At 43.6% G+C, this 20,505-nt stretch overlaps 2 protein-coding genes across 10 annotated transcripts in view; both read left to right on the top strand.

Moving 5' to 3' along the window:
- Positions 1–20,505, top strand: part of LOC115173703 (protocadherin gamma-C5) — a 182,767-nt gene that overhangs the window by 68,692 nt on the left and 93,570 nt on the right. The window contains exon 1 of one of the 9 annotated variants that reach the window (XM_029732082.1): positions 277–2,961. The exons of 6 other annotated variants lie outside the window; for them this stretch is intronic. In XM_029732082.1, coding sequence (XP_029587942.1) covers positions 523–2,961 — 2,439 coding nt within the window. In that variant the 5' untranslated portion in view covers positions 277–522. Of the gene's footprint in view, positions 1–276; positions 2,962–3,899; positions 6,648–14,272; positions 16,884–20,505 lie in introns of those variants that run through there. 2 more of the 9 variants (XM_029732066.1, XM_029732123.1) reach the window with 2 other exon arrangements.
- LOC115173786 (protocadherin beta-16-like) lies at positions 17,151–20,207 on the top strand. Its single transcript, XM_029732187.1, has one exon. It carries the CDS (start codon positions 17,542–17,544, stop codon positions 20,137–20,139), a length of 2,598 nt encoding a protein of 865 aa, XP_029588047.1. The 5' UTR covers positions 17,151–17,541; the 3' UTR covers positions 20,140–20,207.

Consider the following 20,505-nt stretch of genomic DNA (forward strand, 5'->3'; position numbering starts at 1 on the left):
ACGATCCAATCTGGGCTGAGAAGATGGGCTCGCGTGTTTAACTATTAAATGATGAGGCTATTACTTCCCTTCTGGTCATAGTATTTTAGTAATTGAACTGTGCATTTATTTCGATTGCACATACCACAGTGTTTTTATTTGTGACATTTTGAAAATAAAATAGTGCTGGAAAGTGTTGAATCATTTCTGTACAGTTCTATATTTTTACATATCATCTGGTGTTCATGTTTTGGACTGTGAGGGCCGCTGTTGGTCAGTGAAATAATTTCTGTCCGGTGTTGTCAGTCAGTGGAGTCCCCTCCCATATCACTGCGCTCTACCGAAAGGAGCTGGAGAGACTGCGCTTCACACTAGTCGGTGCGACAGAGAGACACTCGTTCTGGTTCATACATGTAGATTACAAGTACGAGGACGGTTCAAATAGACTGGATTAAGATAATACGTCGAATTCTACCCTTCTCTTTGCTCCCCATTTACGGATACAGTACAAGGAATTTTCGTGTTGGATTTGTTTTGTTGGCTATGGAATTTGAAAGATTCCTTCAACCTAAATGCATAAGATGGCGTATGTGTTGTGGACTGCGATGGCAAGTACTGGTTTCTCTTCTGTATCTCAGTCATACTGTGAGTTCCCAAATCCGGTATTCCATTCCGGAGGAGATGAAGAAAGGCGCTCTTATCGGTAACGTAGCTCAAGACCTGGGGTTAGATTTGAAACGGCTCCGAGCGGGCAGGGCTCGTATCGTGACGGGAGAAAGCATTCAGTACACAGAGCTGAAGACAGACAAAGGGATTCTAGTCGTGAGTGAGAGAATAGACCGAGAGCAGCTTTGTGGCGACGTCACACCGTGTAGCTTTAGCTTCGAAATGATTCTAGAGAATCCGATGGAACTGCACCTCGTCACTGTAGAAATATTAGACGTTAATGATAATGCTCCCGCGTTTCAACAGAACGTTATACAATTGAAAATCAGCGAATCTGCTTCTGCAGGGGCGCGCTTTGTCTTAGCAACTGCAGATGACCCGGATGTAGGCCTTAACGCATTACAAAATTACATTCTAACACCGAATGATAATTTTGTCCTAAAACAACATACAAATCCTGACGGTAGTAAATACGCCGAGATGGTTCTCCAGAAACCGTTAGACAGAGAGGAGCATCCTCGTCTCTCTTTAAAGCTAATCGCTGTAGACGGTGGAAATCCACAGAGATCTGGCTCAGTAAATATAGAGATCACTGTCCTAGATGTCAATGACAATGCGCCTGTGTTTAACCAGTCAGTGTACAGGGCTACTGTGATGGAAAACGCACTGAAAAGCACCTATATCACCACCGTGAACGCCAGTGATGCAGACAGTGGTTCCAATGGCTATATATCGTACATGTTTTCTAATTTAAAAGGCACAGTTTCCGAAACCTTCACTATTGATGCAAACACTGGTGTAATTTCCGTGTTAGGGGAAATAGATTATGAAAAATATAAGAAATACGAAATTCGAATAGATGCCACAGACCAAGGTGGCTTGACTGATTCGAGCAAAGTAATTGTTGAGGTAATTGATGTAAACGACAATGAGCCTGTAATAAGTGTCATGTCATTCACTAGTCCAATCTCTGAAGATTCACCTCACGGTACAACCATTGGAATTATCAATGTTAAAGACCTTGACTCGGGTGAAAACGGACAGGTGAGCTGTAGCATAGACCAACACATTCCTTTCAATATAAAATCCAATGTAAGAAATTACTACACCTTGCTAACAGGCGCTGTTTTAGACCGTGAGAGCGTGTCAGAATATAACATCACTGTAGTCGCCACGGACGCAGGGTCGCCTCCTCTCTCAAGTAAGAGAACCTTTCACCTGAAAGTGTCTGACGTCAATGACAACGCCCCAGTGTTTCCACATGGCGTGTACAACTCTTATATCCCGGAGAATAACTCTCCAGGCGTCTCTATATTTACTGTTAGAGCTAAAGACACCGACTCTAATCAAAATGCCCGTATTTCCTATATTCTAGAGGATTCTGATGTCAGCGGGACTCCTATGTCTGCTTATGTTTCCGTAAACGCAGAGAGTGGGGTCATACACGCGGTGCGCTCCTTTGATTATGAACAAATGAAACAACTAAGACTCGTGGTTAAGGCGCAAGATGGAGGCTCTCCTCCACTCAGTAGCAATGTGAGTGTCAATATCTTCATCCAGGACCAGAACGACAACGCGCCTCAGGTTCTGTATCCAGTCCAGACTAGCAGCTCTCTGGTGGCTGAAATGGTACCTCGTTCAGCAGATGTGGGCTATCTTGTTACTAAAGTGGTGGCTGTTGATGTGGACTCTGGACAGAATGCCTGGCTCTCGTATAAACTGCAGAAAGCGACAGACAGGGCGCTGTTTGAAGTGGGCTTACAGAATGGAGAAATAAGAACCATACGCCAAGTCAATGATAAAGATGCTGTGAAACAAAGGCTCACTGTTGTAGTGGAGGACAACGGGCAGCCCTCTCGTTCAGCTACAGTCAATGTTAACGTGGCGGTGGCGGACAGCTTCCCTGAAGTGCTCTCGGAGTTCACTGACTTTACGCACGACAAGGAGTACAACGACAACCTGACTTTTTACTTAGTCTTGGCTTTGGCTGTAGTCTCATTTCTGTTCATCACATGTTTAGTGGTTATTATATCAGTGAAAATATACAGATGGAGACAGTCTCGCATCCTCTATCATTCCAACCTCCCGGTTATTCCGTATTATCCACCGCGTTACGCAGACACTTTGGGGACAGGAACTCTACAGCACGTGTACAATTACGAGGTGTGCAGGACGACTGACTCCAGAAAGAGTGACTGTCAGTTCGCCAGACCCTGTAGTCAGAACGTACTGATAATGGACCCCAGTTCTACAGGGACGATGCAGCGGATGCAGAACGAAAAGAACATCCTGGATGAACCAGACTCCCCACTGGAGGTGAGTCTGTGGAGTTTAAATGGTGTTGCTCATTCGGTTGGAATACATCGTTACATCATGTCCTTTGTAACAATTTTAGCTGCAGATGTAGAATCTTCATTTGATCTGATCACACTGTTGCAGGACAACTTTCTTGTAGTGTATTTGAGGTTTAAAAAATCTTTTAAAGTTTGTAATTTACTTCTTTTTTTTTAAGTGTATCAACCCCAAAACATGTTTTATTAATCATAATCCACACAATAGTTCAAATGTCCTGTTTCTGCCGGATTATTATCCTGCTGTAGCAAATTGGCTCAAATAAAGATCCTACATCTATATTGCCTTAAGGTTAATATAGTCAGTATTTGTCTAGTTAAAAGTATGGGCATAACAGCTTTTACATATTGTTGTGGTCAGCTTTGTTTTTTATTGATTGTCATTGTCAGCTGACTGTGGTTTCGAATACAGCAGAAGCAATTACTTGTTTTCTGGTTAGTTTTGGCTTTCATATTATCCCTGATGATTTCAGCACCAATCTGTATGGACAGCGCCTCTTCTGTCGTGATAGCAGCAGAGGACCCTTTCTTCCAACTGCTGTGTTTTGATGAAGTCCATATAGAGTCACTAAAGAGTCGCTCAAGCAGTGTTAATTGGTTGTCATATGTCCAAAAATTCTCAACATTAATATGTTGCTGTGTTGTTCAATAATGATTTAGAGTGAGTATCCATGGACATGCTTTTACGCACGTTCCAATCTTTGGCTGAGAGGATAAGGTGCCATGTTTTAGTATCAAATTATTTCTGTTTGCCTTGCTGGTCATCATAGTATTATAGTGATTGAACGTTGCATTTATTTAGATTTTACATTGCACAGTGTTCATCTACTTGCTATATGGGAAGACAGAAGTGCTCTAAATTGTTGAAATATTTCTACCTTTTTAGGAATTCAAATATAATCTGGTGTTCAAGTTATGGACTCTGAGGGCCGCTGTTGATCAGTGAAATAATTTCTGTCCAGTGTTGTCAGTCAGTGGAGTTAACTCCCCTGTCACTGCGCTCTAGCAGAGGAGAGGGAGAGACTGCGCTTCATACGAGGTGGGGCTCGACAGAGAAACACTCGGCTCTGATCGATGTTACAGATATCAAAAGGAGACTCTGAAAATAGCCAGGATTGAAAGAATAGGTCGAATATCAGTCTTAGATTTTTTTCTTTGTTTCTGAGGATACAGTATAATACATTTTTGTATTGGATTTATTCTTTGCTGGCTATGGCATTGGAAGGATTCCTTCAACCTAAATGTGTAAAATGGAGTTCATGTTGTGGACTGCGTTGGCAAGTACTGATTTTTCTCCTGCATCTCAATCACATTGTCAGTGGACAAATCCGGTATTCCATTCCGGAGGAGATGAAGAAAGGCTCTCTTATCGGTAACGTAGCTCAAGACCTGGGGTTAGATTTGAAACGGCTCCGAGCGGGCAGGGCTCGTATCGTGACCGGAGAAAGCATTCAGTACACAGAGCTGAAGACAGACAAAGGGATTCTAGTCGTGAGTGAGAGAATAGACCGAGAGCAGCTTTGTGGCGACGTCACACCGTGTAGCTTTAGCTTCGAAATCATTCTAGAAAATCCGATGGAGCTCCATCACATAACTATAGAAGTCTTAGATGTTAATGATCATCCTCCGATATTTAAGAAAACGGATGTTAAATTGGAAATAAGCGAGTCGGCTATCCTCGGTGCGCGCTTTGTGCTAGAAAATGCAGAAGATCCCGATGTAGGAGTTCACAGTCTACAAAATTATGTTTTAACCCCGAATGATAACTTTGCCCTCAAGCAACATGCAAATCCAGACGGTAGTAAGTACGCTGAAATGATTCTAAAGAAACCGTTAGACAGAGAGGAGCATCCTCGTCTCTCTCTAAAGCTAATCGCTGTAGACGGTGGAAATCCACAGAGATCTGGCTCAGTAAATATAGAGATCACTGTCCTAGATGCCAATGATAATGCGCCTGTGTTTAACCAGTCAGTGTACAGGGCTACTGTGATGGAAAACGCTCCAAAAGACACCTATATTACAACTGTAAACGCGTCTGATGCAGACAGTGGTTCTAATGGCTATATAACGTATTCGCTGTCTAACCTGAAGGGAAATGTAGCAGATGTATTGAATATAAATGAAAACACTGGGATACTGTCAGTTGCAGGCCTGATAGATTATGAAAAAGACAAAAAATATGAATTACGGATTGAAGCTAAAGATCAGGGAGGTTTAACAGATTCGAGTAAAGTTATTGTTGAGGTCATTGACGTTAACGACAATGCACCTGTCATTAGCGTGATGTCATTCACTAGTCCAATATCTGAAGACTCTCCTCCCGGTACAACTATTGGTATTATCAACGTTAAAGATGTCGATTCGGGTGAAAATGGACAGGTTAGCTGCAGCCTGGACCAAAACATTCCTTTCAATATAAAATCCAATGTAAGAAATTACTACACCTTGGTAACAGGCGCTGTTTTAGACCGTGAGAGCGTGTCAGAATATAACATCACTGTAGTCGCCACGGACGCAGGGTCGCCTCCTCTCTCAAGTAAGAGAACCTTTCACCTGAAAGTGTCTGACGTCAACGACAACGCCCCAGTGTTTCCACATGGCGTGTACAACTCTTATATCGCGGAGAATAACTCTCCGGGTGTATCTATATTTACTGTTAGAGCTAAAGACACCGACTCTAATCAAAATGCCCGTATTTCCTATATTCTAGAGGATTCTGATGTCAGCGGGACTCCTGTGTCTGCTTATGTTTCCGTAAACGCAGAGAGTGGGGTCATGCACGCGGTGCGCTCCTTTGATTATGAACAAATGAAACAACTAAGACTCGTGGTTAAGGCGCAAGATGGAGGCTCTCCTCCTCTCAGTAGCAATGTGAGTATCAACATCTTCATCCAAGATCAGAACGACAACGCGCCTCAGGTTCTGTACCCAGTCCAGACTAGCAGCTCTCTGGTGGCTGAAATGGTGCCTCGTTCAGCAGATGTGGGCTATCTTGTTACTAAAGTGGTGGCTGTTGATGTGGACTCTGGACAGAATGCCTGGCTCTCGTATAAACTGCAGAAAGCGACAGACAGGGCGCTGTTTGAAGTGGGCTTACAGAATGGAGAAATAAGAACTATACGCCAAGTCAATGATAAAGATACTGTGAAACAAAGGCTCACTGTTGTAGTGGAGGACAACGGGCAGCCCTCTCGTTCAGCTACAGTCAATGTTAACGTGGCGGTGGCGGACAGCTTCCCTGAAGTGCTCTCGGAGTTCACTGACTTTACGCACGACAAGGAGTACAATGACAACCTGACTTTTTACTTAGTCTTGGCTTTGGCTGTAGTCTCATTTCTGTTCATCACATGTTTAGTGGTTATTATATCAGTGAAAATATACAGATGGAGACAGTCTCGCATCCTCTATCATTCCAACCTCCCGGTTATTCCGTATTATCCACCGCGTTACGCAGACACTTTGGGGACAGGAACTCTACAGCACGTGTACAATTACGAGGTGTGCAGGACGACTGACTCCAGAAAGAGTGACTGTCAGTTCACCAGACCCTGTAGTCAGAACGTACTGATAATGGACCCCAGTTCTACAGGGACGATGCAGCAGATGCAGAACGAAAAGAACATCCTGGATGAAGCAGACTCTCCATTAGAGGTGAGTCTATTGGAGTTTAAATGGTATTGCTCATTGGGTTTGGAATATATCTTCACAGTATATCCTTTGTAACTATTTTAACTTTTGTGCCTTAAAGGTTAATTTACTTAATATTTCTCTAGTCAACAGTATGGGCACGTCAGTGTTACGTATTGTTGGGATTTTATTGAATATCATTTCCATCTGAGTTCTTAGAATTGTGGTTCCGAAGTTATCGCATAAGTGCTAGCAACTACTTATTTTCTGGTTAGTTTTGACTTTCATAATATGCCTGATGATTTTTTTTAATCATATGTACTTCACATGCAATAAAGTAGGACTGCAAGGCCGTTTCAGTACCACTCTGTTTGGACAGCGCCTCTTCTGTCATGATAGCAGCAAAGGTCTGCTCCGCTCTATCGCACTGCTCTCTCTTCTTCCAACTGCTATGTTTTGATTAAGTCAATATAGAGTCACTGAAGTCGCTTAAGCAGTGTTAACGGCTTGTCATGTGTCAAATAATTCTCAACGTAAATATTTTGCTGTGTTGTTCGGTAATGGTTTAGATTGCCGATCCATGGACATGCTTTTACGTACGTTCAAATCCATGGCTGAGAGGATAAGGTGCCATGTTTTAGTATCAAATTATTGCTGTTTGCCTCGCTGGTCATCATAGTATTATAATGATTGAACGTTGCATTTAATTAGATTTTACCTTGCACAGTGTTCATCTACTTGCTATATGGGAATACAGAAGTGCTCTAAAGTGTTGGAATATTTCTACCTTTTTTTTCATTCAAATTTCATCTAGTGTTCATGTTTTAGACTCTGAGGGCCGCTGTTGATCAGTGAAATAATTTCTGTCCAGTGTTGTCAGTCAGTGGAGTCCCCTCCCCTGTCACTGCGCTCCACCAGAGGAGAGGGAGAGACTATCTGCACTTCATACGAGGCGGGGGCGCGACAGAGACAAGCTCACTCTCCACATGTGTAGGTGGATTACAGATACCACAAGAGGACGGCTAAAATATGATTATTTAATATTATACATCGACTAACACTCGTCTTTCCCGTTTGACGATACAGTATAAGGAATATTTTTGTGGGATCAATTCATTGTTGGCTATGGCGTCCGATGGATTCCTTCAACATAAATGCGTAAGATGGCGTTGGTGTTTTGGACTGCGGTGGCAAGTTCTTGTTTTACTCCTGTATTTCAGTCATATTATCAGTGGACAAATCCGGTATTCCATTCCGGAGGAGATGAAGAAAGGCTCTCTTATCGGTAACGTAGCTCAAGACCTGGGGTTAGATTTGAAACGGCTCCGAGTGGGCCGGGCTCGTATCGTGACCGGAGAAAGCGTTCAGTACACAGAGCTGAAGACAGACAAAGGGATTCTCGTCGTGAGTGAGAGAATAGACCGAGAGCAGCTTTGTGGCGACGTCACACCGTGTAGCTTTAGCTTCGAAATGATTCTAGAGAATCCGATGGAACTGCACCTAGTCACTGTAGAAATATTAGACGTTAATGATAATGCGCCCACATTTCAACAGAACGATTTAGAATTGAAAATCAGTGAATTGGCTTCTGTGGGGGCGCGCTTTACCCTAGCAACTGCGGATGACCCGGATGTAGGCTCTAATGCTTTACAAAATTACATTCTAACACCGAATGATCATTTCGTTGTAAAACAACATTCAAATGCACATGGGAAAAGATATGCAGAAATGGTTCTCCAGAAACCGTTAGACAGAGAGGAGCATCCTCGTCTCTCTTTAAAGCTAATCGCTGTAGACGGTGGAAATCCGCAGAGATCTGGCTCAGTAAATATAGAGATCACTGTCCTAGATGCCAATGATAATGCGCCTGTGTTTAACCAGTCAGTGTACAGGGCTACTGTGATGGAAAATGTACCGAAAGGCACCTATATTACAACGGTAAATGCCAGCGATGCAGACGGTGGATTGAATGGTTTAATACATTATTCTCTTTCAAAAATGCAAAACAATGTGGACAATGTGTTTGATATTGACAAGACCACTGGCTTTATATCGCTTGTGGGACAGTTAGATTATGAAAAAGACAAGAAATACGAAGTGAGTATCGAAGCCACAGACCAAGGTGGATTGACTGACTCCAGTAAAGTTGTTGTCGATGTAATAGATGTCAACGATAACGTCCCTGTAATCAGCGTCATGTCGTTCACTAGTCCGGTCTCTGAAGATTCGCCACTCGGTACAACCATTGGTATTATTCATGTGAAAGATCTTGATTCAGGTGAAAATTGTCAGGTTAGCTGCAGCCTGGATCAAAACATTCCTTTCAATATAAAATCTAATGTAAGAAATTACTACACCTTGCTAACAGGCGCTGTTTTAGACCGTGAGAGCGTGTCAGAATATAACATCACTGTAGTCGCCACGGACGCAGGGTCGCCTCCTCTCTCAAGTAAGAGAACCTTTCACCTGAAGGTGTCCGACGTCAATGACAACGCCCCAGTGTTTCCACATGGCGTGTATAACTCTTATATCGCGGAGAATAACTCTCCGGGTGTATCTATATTTACTGTTAGAGCTAAAGACACCGACTCTAATCAAAATGCCCGTATTTCCTATATTCTAGAGGATACTGATGTCAGCGGGACTCCTATGTCTGCTTATGTTTCCGTAAACGCAGAGAGTGGGGTCATACACGCGGTGCGCTCCTTTGATTATGAACAAATGAAACAACTAAGACTCGTGGTTAAGGCGCAAGATGGAGGCTCTCCTCCACTCAGTAGCAATGTGAGTATCAACATCTTTATCCAGGACCAGAACGACAACGCGCCTCAGGTTCTGTATCCAGTCCAGACTAGCAGCTCTCTGGTGGCTGAAATGGTACCTCGTTCAGCAGATGTGGGCTATCTTGTTACTAAAGTGGTGGCTGTTGATGTGGACTCTGGACAGAATGCCTGGCTCTCGTATAAACTGCAGAAAGCGACAGACAGGGCTCTGTTTGAAGTGGGCTTACAGAATGGAGAAATAAGAACTATACGCCAAGTCAATGATAAAGATGCTGTGAAACAAAGGCTCACTGTTGTAGTGGAGGACAACGGGCAGCCCTCTCGTTCAGCTACAGTCAATGTTAACGTGGCGGTGGCGGACAGCTTCCCTGAAGTGCTCTCCGAGTTCACTGACTTTACGCACGACAAGGAGTACAATGACAACCTGACTTTTTACTTAGTCTTGGCTTTGGCTGTAGTCTCATTTCTGTTCATCACGTGTTTAGTGGTTATTATATCAGTGAAAATATACAGATGGAGACAGTCTCGCATCCTCTATCATTCCAACCTCCCGGTTATTCCGTATTATCCACCGCGTTACGCAGACACTTTGGGGACAGGAACTCTACAGCACGTGTACAATTACGAGGTGTGCAGGACGACTGACTCCAGAAAGAGTGACAGTCAGTTCGCCAGACCCTGTAGTCAGAACGTACTGATAATGGACCCCAGTTCTACAGGGACGATGCATCGGATGCAGAGTGAACGGAACATCCTGGATGAAGCAGACTCGCCGGTGGAGGTGAGTCTGTTGCAGTTTTAATGGTATTGCTCATTAGGTTGGAATACATCTTCACAGTTTTCCTTCGTAACTTTTTGAACTTTTGTGCCCTGAGGTTCATTTACTCAGTATTTCTCTTGTCATCACAGTTTATGGGTCAATCAGTTAAGTATTGTTGCGGTTAGTTTGTGTTTTATAGAATTCCATTGCCAGCGGTTTTGGACTGTGGGTAGCAATACCAAGTGCTACAATAGAAGCATTAACATGTTTTCTGATTATTTAGTTTATTTTTATTATGCCTACTTTTTTTTCTCATAACTCGGCCGTTTCAGCCCCACTCTGTGTGGACACCGCAAATTCTGTCATGATTGAAGCAGAGTTCTGACACGTTCTCTTACACTTTTCTCCCTAGTTCCAACTACTGTGTATTTATTAAGTCACTATAGGGTGGCTTTTGGTGTTGACTGCTTTTCATTTCGACTAACTCTCAACACAGGTATTTTACCGTATTGTTCAATAATGGTTTGGATGGTGGATCCATGGAAATTGTTTACGCACGTTCCAATCTAGCGCTGACTGAATAGGGTGACATGTTTTAGTCGGCTATCGAATTATTGCCACTTGCCTCGCTGGTCGTAGTATCATAGTGATTGAACGATGCGTTCATTTATATTGCGCCACAGTGTTCAACTTACCTGTTTGGAACGGGAGTAGTACTCTAAAGTGTTGAATCATTTCTACGTTTTAATGAATTCAAATATAATCTGGTGTTCAGGTTTTAGACTCTGAGGGCCGCTGTTGATCAGTGAAATAATTTCTGTCCAGTGTTGTCAGTCAGTGGAGTTAACTCCCATATCACTGCGCTCCAGCAGAGGAGAGGAAGAGACTATCTGCGCTTCATACGATGCGGGGCGCGACAGAGAAACACTCTGTTTATTACTGTTTAAGTGGAAGGGATGGTGAAAATAGCCTGGATTGAAACAAAACGTTACATATAACTCCTCTCTTTGCTCAACGTTTCTGAGGATACATTGTAAGGAATTTTCCTGTGCGATTTATTCTTCGTTGGCTATGGCATCTGAAGGATTATTTCAACCTAAATGCGTAAGATGGCGTTCATGTTGTGGACTGCGGTGGCAAGTACTTATTTTTCTCCTGTATCTCAATCATATTGTCAGAGGCCAAATCCGGTATTCCATTCCGGAGGAGATGAAGAAAGGCTCTCTTATCGGTAACGTAGCTCAAGACCTGGGGTTAGATTTGAAACGGCTCCGAGCGGGCAGGGCTCGTATCGTGACCGGAGAAAGCGTTCAGTACACAGAGCTGAAGACAGACAAAGGGATTCTAGTCGTGAGTGAGAGAATAGACCGAGAGCAGCTTTGTACTGACGTCACGCCGTGTAGCTTCAGCTTCGAAATCATTCTAGAGAATCCGATGGAACTGCACCTCGTCACTGTAGAAATATTAGATGTAAATGATCATGCGCCCGTTTTTCCAAATAAAGATATTCATTTTGAAATCAGCGAATCGGCCACAGTTGGAGCTAGGTTTCCGCTAGAGAGTGCAGAGGATCCCGATGTAGGACTCAACGCCCTACAAAATTACATTTTAACTCCCAATGATTATTTCATTCTAAAAAAGCATGCGAATCCAGACGGTAGTAAATATGCTGAGATGTTCCTCCAGAAGTCGTTAGACAGAGAAGAGCATCCTCGTCTCTCTTTAAAGCTAATCGCTGTAGACGGTGGAAATCCACAGAGATCTGGTTCAGTAAATATAGAGATCACTGTCCTAGATGCCAATGACAATGCGCCTGTGTTTAACCAGTCAGTTTACAGGGCTACTGTGATGGAAAACGCCCCAAAATGGACATATATCACCACCGTGAATGCCAGTGACGCAGACGGTGGATCGAACGGCGAAATAGCATACAGTTGTTCAAAGATAAAGGGCACCATAGCGGACATATTTATCATTAATGAGAACACCGGAATCATATCTGTTTCGGGTCAGATAGATTATGAGAAAAATAAGAAGTACGAGGTTAGAGTTGAAGCTAAAGACCAGGGAGGTTTAACAGACACCAGTAAAGTTGTCATTGAAGTTATTGATGTTAATGACAACGCACCAGTTATAAACGTCATGTCTTTCTCCAGCCCTGTGTCTGAAGATGCTCCTCCTGGCACCACTATTGCTATTATAAATGTTAAAGATAATGATTCAGAGAGAAACGGACACATTACATGCTCTATAGATACTAACCTTCCATTTAAGATCAAATCCTCAATGGCTAATTACTACAATGTTATAACAGATTCGATTTTTGACCGAGAAGCGGTGCCCGAATACAACATAACCATAACAGCGACAGATTCTGGTTCGCCTCCTCTCTCCAGCGCCAGGACTTTACACCTTAGAATATCTGATGTAAATGATAATGCTCCATTGTTCGATAAAGGTCCCTACTCTGCTTACGTCACAGAGAATAACTCTCCTGGAATGTCCATATTTACTGTCAGCGCGCGGGACTCTGATTGGAATCAGAACGCGAGAATATCGTACCTGTTGGAGGACACGCAGATCAGTGGAGCTCCAGTCTCTACTTATATATCAATTAACTCTGAAACAGGAGTTTTACATGCGGTGCGCTCCTTTGATTATGAACAAATAAAACAGCTTAAACTCGTGGTTAAGGCGCAGGATGGAGGCTCCCCTCCTCTCAGTAGCAATGTGACTGTGAAAATAATGATCCAGGACCAGAACGACAACGCGCCTCAGGTTCTGTATCCAGTCCAGACTAGCAGCTCTCTGGTGGCTGAAATGGTGCCTCGTTCAGCAGATGTGGGCTATCTTGTTACTAAAGTGGTGGCTGTTGATGTGGACTCTGGACAGAATGCCTGGCTCTCGTATAAACTGCAGAAAGCGACAGACAGGGCGCTGTTTGAAGTGGGCTTACAGAATGGAGAAATAAGAACTATACGCCAAGTCAATGATAAAGATGCTGTGAAACAAAGGCTCACTGTTGTAGTGGAGGACAACGGGCAGCCCTCTCGTTCAGCTACAGTTAATGTTAACGTGGCGGTGGCGGACAGCTTCCCTGAAGTGCTCTCGGAGTTCACTGACTTTACGCACGACAAGGAGTACAATGACAACCTGACTCTTTACTTAGTCTTGGCTTTGGCTGTAGTCTCATTTCTGTTCATCACCTGTTTAGTGGTTATTATATCAGTGAAAATATACAGATGGAGACAGTCTCGCATCCTCTATCATTCCAACCTCCCGGTTATTCCGTATTATCCACCGCGTTACGCAGACACTTTGGGGACAGGAACTCTACAGCACGTGTACAATTACGAGGTGTGCAGGACGACTGACTCCAGAAAGAGTGACTGTCAGTTCACCAGACCCTGTAGTCAGAACGTACTGATAATGGACCCCAGTTCTACAGGGACGATGCAGCGGATGCAGAACGAAAAGAACATCCTGGATGAACCAGACTCCCCAATAGAGGTCTGTTATCTATTTCCATTTGTATCCATTTACATCTTTAAATGCATCTTTCGCGTTGATTTTCTCCCCACTGTCCGAGAAGCTCATCTTTCCATTGTTATTGCACTTTCAGCACCACAGTCACGGACAGCGGCGCTTTGCAAATGGGGTGACTTGCCTTGTAGCTGAATCCTCGTTGATGGTAAAGATAATACCATCCTTTAAAGACCAATCAAACATATCGTTTGTATTTCATAACATTCATGATAGGCTACGGGTATTTCATGCACAACATTCCATTCATTTCCTGTTTAACCTGCAAGTCTAACATTGTGTTCTGTTGTATTGTAATTCCATGCGGAGTGTGTGGGGATAGGCTGAGACTTTCTCCACATCTCTCCGGGATCTTTGTGTACATTTGGCCTACATGCATTGACCAAGATAATTCATTGATATAGTCTTTATGGTTACCTTACTACTCTCTCTTATGTGGGCTCTAACGTTCCCAACTATCCTGGCGTGTTTTTCTTTCTTTCTTCAATTCTGTAATTTAATAGTCTGAACTCTGAGGGACGCTGTTGGTCAGTGTGTTGCTGTTTCAGAGCAGTTTTGCAGCAGTACCTCCCCCATCATCTCGGTATATTAGACAGGGAAGTCCAGGTTACGGAGAACACTAAGTACGGAGACACCGAGCTGCGATTCTTTTGTTCAGGCGATACGATTTTTGGACACATTGTGCTTTGTTTATCAGCACTGAAACCAAACGGAATATTACAGACTGTTTTACGGATTATAATAACCTGCTTGTTGTTTCATGGTGAAGGGAAAATGTCGGACAGAACAATGGCACGGCAAGTACTGTTGTTTATCTCGGTCCTCTCTCTCAGTTCAGTGCACGGGCAGGTCAGTTACTCCATTCCGGAGGAAATGGCGAAAGGCTCTTTAGTCGGTAACATAGCGCAGGATTTGGGTTTAGATATCAAAAGACTGAAATCAGGAAAAGCTCGTATTTATACTGGAGACAGCGCAGAATACATCGAGCTGAATAAAGAAAGGGGAGTTCTCCTTATCAAAGAGAGAATAGACCGTGAAGCGCTCTGCGGACAGACGACGCCTTGTGCACTGCATTTTCAGATTATTCTGGAGAATCCAATGGAATTTTACAGCATCACAGTTGAAATAACGGATACCAATGATAATGCTCCGGTTTTTAAAAGGAATGCAATGACATTTGAAATAAGCGAGTCTGCTTTAACGGGTGCTAGATTCGTCTTGGAGAGAGCGATTGATAATGACGTAGGTATAAATGGCCTTCAAAGCTACTACCTTAGACCCACTGATCATTTTATTTTAAAACCGAATAGTAAAATTGGTAGTAGTAAAAACGTAGAGATGGTTTTACAGAAACCTCTAGACCGAGAGAAACAGGATCAGATATCGCTGATATTAACAGCGTTAGATGGAGGAGAGCCTCAGCTATCAGGAACAATGCGGATCATCATCACTGTACTAGACGCCAATGATAACGCTCCTGTTTGTGCCGAGGCAGAGTATACGGCCAGTATATCAGAAGGTGCTCCTAAAGGCACCGTTTTAACCACAATCAGTGCATCTGATGCTGATCAAGGTCCTAACGGAAGGGTCACATACTCTATATCGAATACTGCTGAGGGTGCTGCTGAACTATTTGAGGTAGACGAAACATATGGCGTTATGAGATTAATTGGGAATATTGATTATGAAAAAATGAAACATTATGAGGTAGACGTTCAGGCTACAGACCAGGGAGGTCACTCTGACGCGTGCAAAGTGATTATTGAAGTAATGGATACGAATGATAACAAACCATCCATTAATACCATGTCAAAGACAAATAGTATATCTGAGGATGCTACACCTGGGACTGTAGTAACAATGATGAATATTCAAGACCATGATTCTGGTGAAAATGGCAGGGTGCAGTGCTCTATGAACGAAAACATTCCTTTTGCGATGAAATCAACATCGAATAATTTCTTTACTGTAGTAACTGACAGTGACTTGGACCGAGAGAGAGACTCTGAGTACAACATCAGTGTGACGTGCTCTGATGAGGGCGTGCCGTCGCTCTCCAGCAGCGTCACTCTCACCTTACAGATATCAGATGTGAACGACAACGCGCCTGTCTTTGAGAGGAGCTCATATGAGGCCTACATTATAGAAAACAACACACCGGGCCTCTCTATATTCACAGTGAAAGCCAGAGACGCTGACTGGAACCAGAATGCCCGTGTTTCTTACATACTGGAGGACTCCTCGGTTAACGGAGTGCCCGTCTCCTCATATGTGTCCGTTAGTGCTGATAGTGGAGTCATCCATGCAGTGCGCTCTTTTGACTACGAGCAGATCAAGGATTTCCAGTTCCGCGTAAAAGCGCAGGATGGAGGCTCCCCTCCTCTCAGTAGCAATGTGACTGTGAAAATAATGATCCAGGACCAGAACGACAACGCGCCTCAGGTTCTGTATCCAGTCCAGACTAGCAGCTCTCTGGTGGCTGAAATGGTGCCTCGTTCAGCAGATGTGGGCTATCTTGTTACTAAAGTGGTGGCTGTTGATGTGGACTCTGGACAGAATGCCTGGCTCTCGTATAAACTGCAGAAAGCGACAGACAGGGCGCTGTTTGAAGTGGGATTACAGAATGGAGAAATAAGAACTATACGCCAAGTCACTGATAAAGATGCTGTGAAACAAAGGCTCACTGTTGTAGTGGAGGACAACGGGCAGCCCTCTCGTTCAGCTACAGTCAATGTTAACGTGGCGGTGGCGGACAGCTTCCCTGAAGTGCTCTCGGAGTTCACTGACTTTACGCACGACAAGGAGTACAACGACAACCTGACTTTTTACTTAGTCTTGGCTTTGGCTGTAGTCTCATTTCTGTTCATCACATGTTTAGTGGTTATTATATCAGTGAAAATATACAGATGGAGACAGTCTCGCATCCTCTATCATTCCAACCTCCCGGTTATTCCGTATTATCCACCGCGTTACGCAGACACTTTGGGGACAGGAACTCTACAGCACGTGTACAATTACGAGGTGTGCAGGACGACTGACTCCAGAAAGAGTGACTGTCAGTTCGCCAGACCCTGTAGTCAGAACGTACTGATAATGGACGCCAGTTCTACAGGGACGATGCAGCGGATTCAGAACGAAAAGAACATCCTGGATGAACCAGACTCCCCACTAGAGGTTTGTTATTTTTGAGTCATTATCTTTTCTCTAATACCACTTTTTCAATGTGTATCCTATGTCTAAATGTGTTAGGCGATTTTTGTTTGAAATTGAATCCGTCAGAAATGCTCTTCATTCCACCAATAAGTGTTTATTTCAGTCCCGAGGCCATGGACATCAACACTTTCAAATAGGCTCTATTTCAATAGGTAGCTTGTAGCTTCCTATATTAACATAATATCACGGAACGTGTCTTTCGTTAGACATTCTTTCTCCACATCCCTCAGACATATTGATTTGCATTCGTTATTCATTCATGAGGCTATGTGTGTTGATATAGCATCATAGTGCTATATTTGATTTCACGTACAATCAAACCTGTAGTTCATTCCATTGAACTCAATGGGACGCTGTTAGTCAGTGTGTTGCAGTTTTAGATTTACAGCAGTACCTCCCCCATCATCTCGATATATCAGAGAGAGAAAGAGTCGCACGCAGAGCGCTGTAGTCCGGGCTATAGAGAACACTAAGCACGGGACGAGCTGCGATTCTTTTGTTCCAGAGATACGGATTATTGGCGGAAGATTGTGTTATTTTCTGGATTTACGTGAAAAGGAATATTGCAAATTGCTTAACGGACCTTTACGGTATTTGTGATTTAATTGTGCAGTGAGAAATGTCGGACAGAACAATGACACGGCAAGTACTGTTGTTTATCTCGGTCCTCTCTCTCAGTTCAGTGCACGGGCAGGTCAGTTACTCCATTCCGGAGGAAATGGCGAAAGGCTCTTTAGTCGGTAACATAGCGCAGGATTTGGGTTTAGATATCAAAAGACTGAAGTCGGGTAGAGCTCGTATACACTTTGGAAACAGCGCAGAATACATCGAGCTGAATAAAGAAAAGGGAGTTCTCCTTATCAAAGAGAGAATAGACCGTGAAGCGCATTGCGTTCAGACGACGCCTTGTGCTTTACACTTTCAAATTATTATGGAGAACCCAATAGAATTTTATCGAATCACTATTGAGATCATCGATATCAATGATAATGCTCCAGTTTTCCAAAAGGATTCAATGAAATTCGAAATAAGCGAATCAGCTGTGACCGGAGCTAAATTTGTACTAGAAAGAGCTTTTGATTCTGATATTGGAAGAAATGGACTTCAAAGCTACTCCCTTAATCCAACGGATCATTTCGTTCTGAAATTACATGGGCAAGATGATGGAAGTAAAAAGGTAGAGATGGTTTTGCAGAAGACCCTCGACCGAGAGAAACAGGAGCAGATCTCGTTAGTCTTAACCGCCCTCGATGGAGGTGAGCCTAAGATGTCTGGAACAGTGCAGATACACGTCACTGTGTTGGATGTAAACGACAACGCTCCGGTTTTTACGCAGGCAATATATAAGGCCAGTTTAGTGGAAAATTCACAGAGGGGTACATTATTAACTACAGTTAGTGCAACTGATATAGACAATGGATCAAACGGTTTAGTCACTTACTCAATATCAAGTAGCAAAGTTGGTATTTTGGACTTATTTCAAATAAACGAGAGTAATGGCGAGGTGCGTTTGATAGGCAAGGTCGACTATGAAACAGCTAAACATTACCAGATTGACATAGAAGCAAAAGATCAAGGCGGTCTTTCAGATTCCAGTAAATTAGTAGTGGACATTGTGGACGTTAACGACAACAACCCTTTGATTGACATGATGTCAACTTCTAAAACAATACCAGAAAATGTCCCTCCCCAGACTATTATCGCTGTAATGAGTGTCCACGACCCAGACTCTGATAATAACGGAGTGGTGAATTGTGTTTTGAGTGAAAACATTCCTTTCACCATTCAATCTACATCTAACGGATTCTATAGCCTAGTAACTGACAGTGACTTGGACCGAGAGAGAGACTCTGAGTATAACATCAGTGTGACGTGCTCTGATGAGGGCGTGCCGTCGCTCTCCAGCAGCGTCACTCTCACCTTACAGATATCAGATGTGAATGACAACGCGCCTGTCTTTGAGAGGAGCTCATATGAGGCCTACATTATAGAAAACAACACACCGGGCCTCTCTATATTCACAGTGAAAGCCAGAGACGCTGACTGGAACCAGAATGCCCGTGTTTCTTACATACTGGAGGACTCCTCGGTTAACGGAGTGCCCGTCTCCTCATATGTGTCCGTTAGTGCTGATATTGGAGTCATACATGCAGTGCGCTCTTTTGACTACGAGCAGATCAAGGATTTCCAGTTCCGCGTAAAAGCGCAGGATGGAGGCTCCCCTCCTCTCAGTAGCAATGTGACTGTGAAAATAATGATCCAGGACCAGAACGACAACGCGCCTCAGGTTCTGTACCCAGTCCAGACTAGCAGCTCTCTGGTGGCTGAAATGGTGCCTCGTTCAGCAGATGTGGGCTATCTTGTTACTAAAGTGGTGGCTGTTGATGTGGACTCTGGACAGAATGCCTGGCTCTCGTATAAACTGCAGAAAGCGACAGACAGGGCGCTGTTTGAAGTGGGATTACAGAATGGAGAAATAAGAACTATACGCCAAGTCAATGATAAAGATGCTGTGAAACAAAGGCTCACTGTTGTAGTGGAGGACAACGGGCAGCCCTCTCGTTCAGCTACAGTCAATGTTAACGTGGCGGTGGCGGACAGCTTCCCTGAAGTGCTCTCGGAGTTCACTGACTTTACGCACGACAAGGAGTACAATGACAACCTGACTCTTTACTTAGTCTTGGCTTTAGCTGTAGTCTCATTTCTGTTCATCACATGTTTAGTGGTTATTATATCAGTGAAAATATACAGATGGAGACAGTCTCGCATCCTCTATCATTCCAACCTCCCGGTTATTCCGTATTATCCACCGCGTTACGCAGACACTTTGGGGACAGGAACTCTACAGCACGTGTACAATTACGAGGTGTGCAGGACGACTGACTCCAGAAAGAGTGACTGTCAGTTCGCCAGACCCTGTAGTCAGAACGTACTGATAATGGACCCCAGTTCTACAGGGACGATGCAGCGGATGCAGAGTGAACAGAACATCCTGGATGAACCAGACTCACCAATAGAGGTCTGTTATATTTCAGTCATTATCTTTTCCGTAAAACTATATGTTTCCACCTGTCTGTCTAAATGCATCTGCGATTTTATCTGTTTAAAATCTAGTATGTGTCGTACCTGGGGACTTTCCATTTTCAGAAATGCTCTTCGTTCTACTTATGGGGCCATTTCAGCACCATGGTCATGGACAGCGGCTCTTGTCAAATAGGGTTTATTTCAGGGGTGGAAATCCTGGGGGGGGACGGGGGGGACACGACCCCTCCATCCTGAGAAAAATATGATTTGTCCCCCCCAATATATCACTGAAACATAACTATGTAATTTAAATAATATTAATAATACGCAATGAAAGCAATTGTGCTGATTATAGACACTTAATAGCGCGTTTTTAAGTTTCAAAAGATTGTAACCCCCCCACCCTTTGCCTCACAATGGTTTGATCCACTGCCAGTTCCTTAGTTGGCAAGGTAACAGATGGGTCGTATCCACTGTTTGAAAGGCACTCAATGCACGTAACTGCGTGAGGTTAATCCAGTCAATCGCGCACACACACTTGCTGAATATGCAGAGCTAG

This window comes from Salmo trutta, chromosome 3 (assembly GCF_901001165.1).
Source record: "Salmo trutta chromosome 3, fSalTru1.1, whole genome shotgun sequence".
Taxonomy (NCBI): domain Eukaryota; kingdom Metazoa; phylum Chordata; class Actinopteri; order Salmoniformes; family Salmonidae; genus Salmo; species Salmo trutta.